At 43.7% G+C, this 12880-nt stretch overlaps 1 protein-coding gene across 1 annotated transcript in view; it reads right to left on the bottom strand.

Moving 5' to 3' along the window:
* The window catches only part of LOC135378249 (dedicator of cytokinesis protein 6-like), a 52667-nt gene extending 40207 nt beyond the window's left edge, over positions 1 to 12460 (bottom strand). The window contains exons 1-8 of the mRNA XM_064611223.1: positions 12410 to 12460; positions 12121 to 12208; positions 9144 to 9382; positions 5692 to 5902; positions 2293 to 2529; positions 2118 to 2203; positions 669 to 735; positions 64 to 213 (exon numbers count right to left, since the gene is read on the bottom strand). Of these exons, the coding sequence (XP_064467293.1) occupies positions 64 to 213; positions 669 to 735; positions 2118 to 2203; positions 2293 to 2529; positions 5692 to 5902; positions 9144 to 9382; positions 12121 to 12208; positions 12410 to 12450 (1119 nt within the window). The 5' untranslated portion in view covers positions 12451 to 12460. The remainder of the gene's footprint in view (positions 1 to 63; positions 214 to 668; positions 736 to 2117; positions 2204 to 2292; positions 2530 to 5691; positions 5903 to 9143; positions 9383 to 12120; positions 12209 to 12409) is intronic.
* Between the last annotated feature and the right edge of the window lie 420 nt (positions 12461 to 12880).

Genomic DNA, 12880 nt, shown 5'->3' with positions numbered 1-12880 from the left:
CACTTCGCTGTCATAATAACCCAAATGTCATCAAAGGACATATGAAACACATAATTATCATACCCTGACAACAAGGAAGAGATCTGTAGATGGGTTAGAGATGTTGAAAATACAAGCCCGGCTCAAAGTAGAAATGTCTTGGTATGGAACATGCCCAGTGAGCATTCTCTTCAGTGGCTCAGAGTTCATATCAAAATAGAAGTTCTCGGACACCTAGACCCCAATGACAAGGTAATGTTTCACAGGGAACTGTACTTTGAATCATACTCCATGCAAAAATAAAACAATGTGGCATTGCAGACACAGATAAAAGTACACGGGTTTAATGCATTAGGGCTTTAGAACTGTGGCACTCAGTTTTCTGTTTGTAACTCCTAGCCATTTGATACCATGCCTCATGTCCTAATCACACATTCCTGCTAGAGCTCATGCAACAGTCACTGGTAAATGATTGCCAAAAGCTCTACTGGGCTTCTGGCTTTTGTCTTTCTTTTTATCTAGAAGAATCTTGGACACCAGATGTTAAACGCTACCATATACGGTCAGGATGTTACAGCACCAATCGAGACTCATTGACTGGTAGTATTCATAGTCACTCATAACACATTTATTGATTTAAATCCTCAGTAAGGTACTTATGTGTAAACCATGTTATGCCACACGCTTACCTTTTTTCTCTCTTTAGCGTCATATAGAGCCATGCTACCAAAAATTGGCTCAATCTCAAGTTCTAACCTGCAAGAGGAATAAAATAACATGGTTTCTAACTTTGCATTTCCACACTTTACACTTGTGCTGCATCGAGTATAATGTTACAGCCCTACTAGTAGCACTGCCAATTTCTTTTTAAGGGAACAATGAAATTCTAGTAGCAGAAAAAACATCCAAATTCACAGATTTCAATAGCTCAAGTCTATAATCAAACTCAAACTCAATAGCTCAAACCTTGAGTAGCAATGGTAGTTCACGCCACTGCACTATTTTTGAAAAACGGGAGACTGGAAAGAGTTAACAAGCTAGAGATAAAGGTAGAACACTGGAAAATCCTGGGATCTGGTGAAGTTAGATTGAAGCAAAAGCCTCAGGTCAGGAACCACCGATACTACTATTTCGAACAGAAGACAAGAGTCAAGACAAGACAAGTCTCGCTGTACACATAAATGAAGCTGTTGCAAAGTGTAGAGGGTCACCAGTTGTAAGGTAGGGAATTTGGAGTCACAGAAGAAAGACAACTTCTTTGCATTGTAAGCCGTGTTTATTGAAGCGTCCACTTCCTTCGGAACCCCCGTCCAGACTGCCCCCTCGGGACGCGCAAACCGAGTGTCAGGTTACAGCGCATCCGGGAGCCAGACCGGCGACCCCGCGAGTTCGAAGAAATTTACAGCGTCGTGGGTTCACGTGATCGGTCTGGCACGGCGTGTGTCTGTGAAGATGTGGGGGCCCTGAAGGAAGTCGGTTTTCGGGAAATAACACAGAGAGCCTGTTGGCTGCTACAAAGCCTTGTGTTTTAAGTTTAAACCTGGTAAGACCCATTTCTACCCCACAATTTTCATGTGCATTCAGCACAGCATCTCGTGTTGAAATACGAGAAGCGCTTCTTTTTTTCTTGTCCACCCAAAAATCTGCTTTTCCACCCAATAATGCCCAGTTTTACTGTACTGCACAGCTCCTGAAATAAAACCAGATTTTTGCACCTTGATCTTCAAAATCATAAGACTCTAAATGCAAGTATCTACAAAAACATTTATGTCAGCTAGTCCGCTACGAAGGTTATAAACTTCTAGTATGAAAGGTGTTACTTCTGTTTAGGTGCTCCTCAAGTAGCTCTGTTGTTACCCAATTACATTTTAGTTTCAGCAACTTATCTTTCAACTTATTCGTGTTTTGTTTTTCTTGTAACTGTAACTTAATTACATTTTTGAATGGCTTATAGAGCTCTGTAATTGATTTATGGGCATTGGGGGCTTAAACATGTGTGTCATCCCAATTGGTATTGCTAGCCCTATCTGGTGTGTATACAACAGGGTGACATACGCAACACGCTCAATACAACCAATGGGCTCAGGTCATTTAAAGAGTTTACAGCATCTCTGAGAGAAAACGGAGTAACAACTCACTTAAGTGCAAGGCACCGGACCAATAGACGATGAGGAGTCTGCTCTCGTGGTACATCAGGTGGTGCCCGTCTCTCCAGGGGGGGATCCTGATGAAAGATGCAACAAAAAGTGCCACCTCAATACAAACTGAGGGGGGCAACCAATTAGCAGTGAAAGTTTGCAGAGAATTCCTAACCTGAGGTGCCAAGGGCGGGCAAAGGGCAAACAGAGCCGGCGGTCGTTCACCTTTTTCGACCTCTTCGTCCTCACCCACTTCATCTCCCCTTTGCGGTATCCATGAAGGTTGAACAGTAGAGGGTGCAGCTTTGCCCTGCAACTGCTGTACGAGGCTCGAGAGTAGGGAGTCTGCCTCGCACTGCCGCAAGTCCCATTCACTGCTGGCCCAACTTCCTCGTAGGGAATCGCTTCCTCCCTGAAGAGTGACAAATACTGGAGGGAAACTGTGTGGTCCACTGTGCTCTTTTGCATAATACAGTCGAACCTCGATATAGTGACACTCACGGGGAACACGATTTCTTTCATTGTACCGAATATTTCGTTGTATCGAGTCTGACAAAATACGGCAGCCAACTGAGGCAGGGAATAGTAATTATTTTGCTGCACCGCAAATTTCGCAGTATAGCGTTTCCTTGTATAGAGGTTAGATTGTACTACTGAGCAGACAACCTGCACAAGTTCTGTGTTGTCACCTGTCCCAAATCTTGAGGTAACACTAAGAACGTGAAAAGGAGGGGTATGATTTGCATGTTTGTTGAGTAGTGAACCAGATAGATCTTGGGGGGGGGGGGGGGGGGGGGAATTCACTTGGAAGCAGCAGGGATTTTTTTTAGTTATACAACGTGCATAAAATGGGCCTAGTCAACGTCCAAGAGCAGAAGCCATTTCGGCAGTGGTCCGGATAGCTCTTTATCTTTACAGTAGAATCTCCTCAAAGGGAACCTCAAGGGACCTGGAAAATCTGTTCCATTTATCAGAAGTTCCATTTAGTGAGTTGTGTGTGAGATGTTAAACGGTGTAATTTCCAGGACTGCAGAAGCTGTAAGCAGTCTTTATGCACAGTACTGCATCAAAGACAAGAATATACACACACAATTTTCAACTTTATTCTAGTCCTCACTGAGATGTTCCACCTTCACACTAACGATTAGCCCATTCATTGGGACATTCTGACTCTGGGCACACTTTATCCACAGTAGCAAGCATTTTTCAAGCTCTTCATAGCCATTGAGTACAAGTCTTTTTCTTTGCGGCCCAAATCATGAAGCACTAAAGGCATCACACAGCTTGTCCTTTTCGCTAGGAGTTCTTGTTAGCGTACTTTTCGTCACCCCTTACTTCATCGCAAGTGCCGTTGTTGTGTAGCAACCACTCTCAAAATTGTTGATAACTTCGATCTTGCTTTGAAGATCAAGATGTGCGCGCTTCTGTAATACTGTTGGAAGTGGCATTTACTACTGTTAACACACTAATACTAATCATGGCCATACCAGAAGCGGAGAGCTCAAGCTGCGACCCACATAGCGATGATGCTTTGAAATGTTCAGCCAGTTCAGTTTTCTATTCTCTTTACCCAGTGGTGTAAAAGCAATTTTGTCCCGTTTAACGGGAACATTTCTGGACTGCATAAATACGAATCCAAACAACCTTGCGACTGTTGTTCCGTCAAAGCAGTAATTCAGTTTAAGCGATTTCCGTTTAGTGAGATCCCACTGTATATTAGTAGTACTAGTAGTAGTTAGCGCTTTCAGCATAACATTCAGTGCACAGTTACAGAAGAGAAGATACTCTAAGGTTTTCTGTACACCTTTAGTACCACGTCTAGATGAGGTAAAACAGCTAACTTGACCTCAAAAAATATTTTGAGGATACAGAAAATTATATGGTTAAACGAAATTCGTTTTCGAAAACTGGCAGTGAGAGAGCAGTGAAAAGTTTGAGACTGAAATGTCTGGTAAACATGCAGACATGGACGACATAACTGTTTTTGTGTATGCACAACGTCCTGCAATGGGTGCCTCATCACTCAGTTTGTTTTTTTCGCACGCGCGTTCCCCTCGCAGCTCGACACAAACTGCGCCGTGGAAGCAAGACGCTCGGATGTGATGCACTCCCGTGTGCTGTGTCACTACAGGCTGCATACCATGTGCGGGTTATGCTGTGCACCTCGCATGGCACTTAAACAGGAGCAGTTCATGGTGGGATGCTTGAATTTTGTTGCACCCATGCTGGTGTTAAGTGATAAATAAAGCTTGAAATTTGTTTTAGATGCCAGCGGAATGGAGCAGGGCTAGCTGAAGAAGGGGAAGAAGTGTTTTACAGGATCTGAGAAAATTAGAGATGGGACAAATCCAGAATTCTTCGAATCCGAATCCGAATCCAAGGAAGGTTCTACGAATTCATGAATCCCATGAATTTTACGAATCTCGAAGCTTTCGAATCCTTTCTTTAAAAATATTTTTAAAAGCCAGGAAAAAAACACTGAAACGTGAAAAGTGTTTTGAAGCAGAATATGATGCCTTTGTTTAATGAAAAACAAATAAATAATGCTTCAGTTTCAGCAGAAAATATACCCATATAGTTCTTAAACGTAATTTATTTAACATGTTGTTCATCGACTACAAGAAGTGCATAAATTCTCGAGTCTGAATTATTTCCATAAAACTAAGCAACAATCAAAAGCAAAACCAGGTCACTTTTAAACTTGTAATGTAACAGTTCCTGCCTGAACTCTTTCAGTCCAGAGCAATGTAAACAAACAAACAAGAAAACACCTGTCGGCCAATGAGGCTTTCGGTGGACTCTGGAGACGGCAAATTGAAAAAGAAACAAACAAGCGTGGTTGGTGGATTCAACAGATTTGATTCGCCGTTTTGGGCACTGTGACTCGGATTTGCGAATCTCGAATCCCTGCCTAGGATTCGTGGATTCGGTTGGCACATCCCTAGCGAAAATGATATCCTTTTCTTATGGGGAACAGCACCAGCCTTTCACAACTTTGTGTGAGTGCGTGCATGGGGGATGCAAGAGCGAGACAGCACAGGGGAGCACAGATTTTTCAGGAATGCATCCCATCCACTTCGCTTCAATTGCCCAGTTTGCGTAAAGCTGTAAGGGGAAGTGCAGGGAGAAAATGGGAACGAACTGCATTGTGAAGCGATATGCGGATGAATACAGTTATCGCCCTTTCGTGACTCACAAAAAAAAAAACACATTAGTGATATAATCAGCACTGTGTCAGCGCCTGATTAAGTGAGAATTTTTTTTTTTCTGGTATTACTTTGTTAAGTGTAGAAACAAAAATAAATTTACCTGATCTGATCTGGACTTTCAGGCTTACCCAACTTATGCTCTGTATAACATACAAAGTACCATCTTCCAAAAGGAGTAACAGCCTTAGTATTGTTAACAGATACCAAACTTCCCCTGAAACAGTTGCTTCTATGTAATCAAAAAGTATTTGCTAAATTGACTTGATGCTTCCGTAATGAATGCTTTGACAAGTACTAAAGGTGCTAGAGAGTGCTGCATGTTTATGTCTGCTCAATCAATAGCCTGTATCTGAAAACAAACTTACAGAAGTAAGAGATGTAGAAGACTGATCGAGGTCTCCCTGTTCAAGGTCCAGTTCAAACTCAAGGGGTGAAGACCTAAGCAAGGCTGCAGTGGCAGCTGCTTGTGTGTGTGAAGCCTGACCCATAGCCAAAGCTCCATAGCGGCATCGGGCCGCCACCCAGTCAGATGTAGTGCATTGGAGGCATTGCCGCACGCTCCATGACAACTCAGATCTGCAGTCACGGACATGCTGAAGTCAAACCTTGTTACACCAGACATAGTATGGCCCAGAACTGTACATGCTAAAAAGTTTAGTTTAAATGCACTGGTGCTCAAAGGTTACAGCGCTTGAGGATTTGCACCATTCCAGGTGTCTATTTCTACCAAAGTATGTAGATAAGTTTGGTAGCTTCTACTGGAAACAGTACCAAAAGGACACATAAAAGTAGCAGTACTGGTGTGTTAAACAATAATAAATAAACAAATATCACTAGCATCCCAATGGAGACCACACACAACACAACAAATATGAAAGAACTGATGTTCTGAGGCTGGAACAGTGAAATGAGGATGAGTGAGAGAGAGTGGCTGGTTTGTCCCTTCAGATGACGCACCCTGGAAGTCGCTGAGAAGGCGGCGTGTTAGCTTAGCTCAATTGGTAGAGCCCTGGCCGGCAATCCAGAAGATGTGGGTTCGAGTCCTACAGCTGGCTAACCTTTTCAGTGACTTTCATCTTTCATCGACAACAAATATGCTTTGCAACCGTGCAATTTATGTGTGTGGTAAAACCTACGGTCATCCATGCAGCGGTGAGTCCACCTCGATGACGTAACAAGAGGTGGTTATTTTGGGCCTCAATGTGGGCCTATCACAAATGAAGGTGTCAAAAGCACTAAACACTGGAATGAGCATTGTTTCTGGGTCGCCGAACTGCCCCCAATGGGAAATAGATACCCGTCGACAATTTCGGCATGGATATCCATCACTAGACACCCACGGGAGAAGTGGTTACTCAGAGTAGTTGCCATGTGGAACAAGGAAAGCACAGCAAGGAAGATATCCACAAACCTGGCAGCAGCTACGGGGATATGCGAATCGAGACACACCATGTACAGAAGTTTGATATAAGCATGACCTGCATGTGTGAAGGCCCCTGCAGAGCATTCCCTTGACTATGGACTCCAAAGATGAAGGATAGAGCGGAGCATAGAACAATACAGCATGGGCAGGGGGCCTGCGGAGCTGGGTAATGTTCTCTGAGGTATCACAGCTTATCCTGGAATGCTACTCCCAATGTGCTCACATATGGAGGGGGACCCAGCAGCAGGTCCACGCCACCCAAAATCTTCAAACACAATGGGTACAGAGGTGTGACAGTGTGCGCTGGCACGATGCTAGGCTACGTATATCCCAGAGACTACACCGTGGAACAGTGCTTTGCATGTGAGGATATCCATCTGCTGCTTGGATTGACCAACATGCTTCCCAAACGTTTATTTTTAAAATTTTTTTTTTCATTGTGGATACAATTTGGAGTGAAGCCAATATCCAACGAGAAAGCAAGAAAGTATCACTTTATTGCACCTGACTGTGCAAGGCATGATGACACAAGCCTAGAAGCTGGAACACCTTTCTCTCAGCATTTCACACAGCGTTATAATCAGGGTGTCGAACCACAAAAAATACGGGTTCGGTTTGGGTTCACGGTGGTTGCATTTTGTTCCGGTTCGGACACGCCAAAAATTTAACCTGTTCGCAAACCGGTTCCATTTTATATGTTCCATAAAACGGCTTTTATCAGGAAATGCGTGGCTAGTAGCTTACTGCTGCAGTCTGCATTGACGTTTTTAGTGACCAGGTACCCTTTAGTGAGAGAAAGGAGAAATGTGTGAACACTTGCAAATAGCACCCACGCTGATGAAGCGGTGTAGTCCTGCTACTTTCTGTTCCCGAAATCTCTTTTTTCACACGCACAGTGCCGGCAAGATACACTTAAAGGAAGCCTCATAAGATGGAGAGCATTTAGACGACGGTACTTGCCGGCACACTGCATTCGCAGCGTGAATCGACCTGAAACCGTACTGAAGCATGTCGAAAATAAGTCTGCCAGCCTTGCTCTGTCCGAGCTCACAGCAGTGTACCAGTTAATCCACAACACAAAGGTAACGTGTCACGACATAACTGCACTACCAGTAAGCAGAACTACATTTACTTTTCAAACCACGACCGATCAAACAGGCACCGTTCTGCTTCTCCACTTCTCATGTTTTGGACTTGTTTAATTTTTACTGCTCACATGTACAGGGAAATGTTGGGCGCTTGCTTAATCATATATTCGCCCTATAGAGCTACATAACCGGCCTACTCGATTCCCGCTTCATTCATCTGCGTCGCGCTAGCCGCGGCGCTCAGAAGGACAACTGCGCATCAATGTGTTAAAAATGAGGCTGAAAGCATATTTACTACATGCCCTCATTTGACTGCTAGGTGAAAATTTGCAAAATCCATGATATGGAGACCAGTGTGTACTCGTTCGGGGGTTGAAAGATACTTGAACTCTTATGCTGACCTTAATGTCCGAACTGTTTCATTGCGAACCGGTTACCGCTATTCCTGCTCCGGTTCGGGCTCAACAGTGTCGTCAAAAATTCGGTTCGGGTTCGGTTCGACACCCTGGTTATAATAACAGTGAGCATCCAGCAATAGGTATTATCTGAGACGAGTTACTGTACATGTTAGAAAGCTGTATCCAGAAATACTTAGCAGTACAAAAAAAATAATAAAGAAAAGGACGAGGGATGGGGCACACACACGACTGGCATCAACCTGTACGAGTAGTAGTAATGCATGTAGAGCACGACCTAGTAGATTATAATGACCATGTCATAGGCACCCCTTCCCAGCTCCACATTTGAAAGCGAGCAGTGGCGCTACTCACCGGCCCGGTTATTGCTTCCTCAATTTCTGCAATACCTTGTACTTCGGCTTACCTTGGTATTTTTGTACAAGCGGTGGACGTCCCACGAGAGATGCTTCTTTCTAAAGTTGATTACCATTATCATTCTACACGTTTTCATAGGAGCTATTGCTGTCATCTGCTACAGCAGCCATACGTCCATTTCTACACGTTCAAAATTCAAATTTCCATCGTCCAATCATGATGTAGATCTCGCGGGCCCATAAGCAGCGCCCCTAGCGGATCGTGCAGATGGGCTCCTCGTAGATGCTGCCAATTATGACATGATCGTTATAATCTAGTAGGTCATGGGGCAGAGAGAGAGAGAAAAAAAATGTGTGTTGAACTGAATGAAAAAAAAAAAAAATCACCCCATTACAAAGCTGGCTTCTAAATGCATTTAAAAAAAAAAAAAGTTACGTTAAAATGCGGAGCTAGCACACAATGTAATAATGATGGTGGCCTGTCCAAAAAGATAACGGGACACGACCGCGGTGTGGGCATAACACGGCACTCACATATCCTCGTCTGGAAGAAGGGGCTCGAGTGTGCGCCGCTCCCGAGGAAGCACACCAACTTCGAGGTCATCTACAGGAAACTGTATCAACCACTGCTGCACATCGCCAGGCGAGTAGCATGGGGCAACCTGTTGCAGAGTATGCGGTGGCTGGTCGCCCGCACTGTCACACATTTGGAACAAATGCTGCTGTTCGAGAAGCTCTTCGAAGTCTGGAGGATCGACCACTTCCCACCATGCCTGGAACATATGCACATGGAAAAATAATGCAAAAAAGGCAACATCGCTAGGATTGATAGCCAGTATCAGTAAATTCATATGGCCGAGTGTGCACATGACCGTCTCACGGGCCATGACCTACTCAGAACACACCATTCTGTTCTCTGTCTGATAAAGCAACAGTGTGAATACTCTTGCCTCGAAAGGCCATGGTTATTAAATAAAGAAATTAAATTATCACGAGCTATACAGCTTCCCATGAGTTGCGCTGGTAACGACAACATAGACTACATTTCTCCGAATATTCACGTGACAGTCAGCAAAAGAACGGTAAAACAAAGTTTCAAATTATCTTGGGCTGTTTAGAGGAGATTAAGTTCAAAACATAGGAAACAGAGTGGTTATGATTCTATAGCATCCCCACTACAAAGCCCCCCCCCCCCCCTTTCCACCCTTGCACAGCCCAGACAGCAGATTAAACTTGCATTCATCAGTTAGCTCGCAATGTCTTGTGCAGAAGCAGCAAGCTCACGGCAGTAGCTTTTCTTGCATGAAAACATATCTGAGCAGTTGATAGTTATGTTAAGAAAACGAAAACAGAGAGATACGGACACAAGGGAAGACTACAGTCACTATATAAAGCATATATAGTGGCTGCAGGGAAGACAACAGAAACACTTTCTCAGACACACCAATGTTTAATTCCAGCAAACCACGCCCAATGTACCTAAAACACCTCGAAGAGGAGGGAGGGGAACAAGAGGGGGTTTGCTAACACAGTTTCTCTATTTAGATACTGTAAAACCCTTTCGTTTCGGACATCAGTTTTTTGCGAATCAGGCACAGGGCACATATTCGTGGCCACGAAACTTAGCGAATTCTGGAAGCTAAAATTCATGGCTTCATTGGCTTACTTCGTGATAAAGCCTGTGCTTGTCCATAACGCATTTGGTCACATTTGAGCACATAGCGACATCGCACATGCTTGTGCTGTAAAGCAGTTCATCAAGCAGTGTAAATGCCTACCAGTAACCCGTATAACCAACTGTGAAGATGAAGCTCGAGATGCCAGCATAGTTTTTGAAGTGTCAAAGCAATGTTTAACTCAGTTCATATATATAAGCCCATCTGTCCCACATAGCAGAACCCACATTCATGGGTGTCGGAAGGGGGGCGGGCTGCAGCCCCCCCCCCCCCCTGACCATAGACTAGGGGGTCTATGCTCCCCCACTTTTCGAAAGTGCCGCAAGGCCCGCATGCATCTTACGGCACTGGGCGACATGCAACCCGGAATAAGCCGAGAGCTTACATAATTCAGAGTTGCGGTTATCGCATTACCTACAACTTCTCTGGGTTATGTAGCAGTCAAATTGCATTCTCACAGGTGCAGAAGAGAATAAAAAATCTTTGCTATGTGGTGCTTCTGCTGCAGTGGTATTCCTTTTTCACAATTTTCATCGAGGTTACCACTACCAACTGCAATTTAGAGTACTGAGACTGATATAAAGAGATGGGGTCGTAAAAGTCGCCAGAACAAGATTTTGAAAGCAAATCCACGTGCGTGATTTGGATCGTGCATCCCCGGGGGACCAGGTACGACAAACAGAATAAGACTAATCGAGGTCCATATAGGAGCATGTTGCTTTCTTCAAAAACATCTGACCTTTTTGTGGAAACACTAATTCCACAATCCCTTCTGATAAGTGTTGATGCCATTCCATTCCTCCGATCACCACCATGCGTCCTTCGGCGCACGTTAAAGAACCCTCAGGTGGGCAAGGACAATCCACAGACCGACCACTGTGGCATCACTCATGATCAGAGTTGTCTGGCGACGTAAAGCCACAAGTTATTACTACCATGTGTCATTCCTATCCCATTCTTAAACCGTTCCCACCATTCTATTCTTATTTGCAATGCAGACAGGGTGATTCCAGGAATTTCACTACAGCAATACCTGTCCAGCAACCCTAGTTTCTTTTCTTTCTTTCTTTTTTTTTTTCAATTCAAACTGACAGACGCGGCACACAGTAATTGTTGCGTGAAGGAGAGAATCGAGAGTTTTGGCGCCTACAAAAATTGACATCAGTTAAAGAAGAAGAAGTTAAAAAAATCTTACGGACAAGTCGTTGGTACGATTTGTTAACTTATGCAGCAATAATGACCGTTCAGATGAAATCATATAGGATAGGTTAGGTTGGTTTGCTTTGGGTTAGGGCTTGCCCTCCCCTGCCGTGAGGGACTTCCAACGCCTCTGCCCACATTCAAAAGAAATAGAGTAAGCCGAATGGCAGCAGGGTACAAATAAGCAATTTTTGTGGTTGACGCTACAACCCTTAGACACCGAGGAGAACAGGGTGAGCCATCACCATCATAATACCAACAAAGACCAAAATGAGGCGAAAGAGTGTGGTGAAGGAATTTCACATGTTGACTAAGGAACTGCAGCAAGATGCAATGCAGACAGAGCAATCTGTCCAGTGTGTGCCTCTTGTAATGTACGCATCGCGTCTTTCTTCTGTTCTCTGGTCAACATGTTTACTTTCCAACAACCCCGACTTTCTACACTACTGCAAAGAATTTCAGCTTGTTGCTTGAGGGATATTCAACAGAGAACGTGAGATCAGGTGCAAAGAACACAGCTGTTTGCAAGTGTGTCAGAAGAGAATGAAGAGTTGCTGAAAATAACAACAAACAACTTTTTCTTTCAGGCTTCAGTGAGTTCGGAGTTCTCGAGGTTTTGACGCAACATGACTTACATTTCCTTGCGCTGTGGGGACACCACGAGATGTTTCCTTGCTTACAGCACCGCTTGCCACTTGTCGCCGTACATCAGCATTAGCTTGTCTGAAATTATAAAGAACGCGCATTATAAAATCGAAATTTGATAAAAACAAATTTTGTTGCCGTAAATGTCAGCTGCGTTTTTGGTGACTATGCGTAAACTGCTACACAGTTGAACATTGTAAAAGTTGAGACAACAAGGTTTTTACAAACTGTTACAAAGCTCAGTCACACACTGCTGTGGAAACAAAAGATATGCATTACTTGTTCAGTTTTTGAACAAACGCTCGCTGACCAGACGCCATGGCGACGCCTTGCAACACAGGAAATATGACCGTAGTCTCGTATAATAACGACGCTCCTCGTTCCTTTCTTCGCATCTTAAAACTGACGGTCAAGCATCATGTTTTTACTCTTTAAAATTGTATTTTTATACTTACGTAAACATTCACGTGAAAAGTAGGAATGTAAATTAAAATGTACGGTTACGGTTTTGGTTTCACTTCCGGAGGATTTTTTTTTAAAGCAATTTAATGCCCTCAGTATTGTATTATTTTTCCTTGTTTGTTTATGCTTGCAAATCATTGTTTCTATTCAGGAAGCTATTCAGAGACGATACACAGGGCGTTTTTTTTTTTATTATTATTATTATTATTCGTTATATTCCCGTTCCCGGAGACTTCGGGACAATCCTAAACTATTATAACGGCTGTGTAAATAAGTTCGATACATTCT

Source organism: Ornithodoros turicata, chromosome 1, assembly GCF_037126465.1.
Source record: "Ornithodoros turicata isolate Travis chromosome 1, ASM3712646v1, whole genome shotgun sequence".
Classification (NCBI taxonomy): domain Eukaryota; kingdom Metazoa; phylum Arthropoda; class Arachnida; order Ixodida; family Argasidae; genus Ornithodoros; species Ornithodoros turicata.
This window is presented reverse-complemented; position numbering and strand designations above follow the sequence as displayed.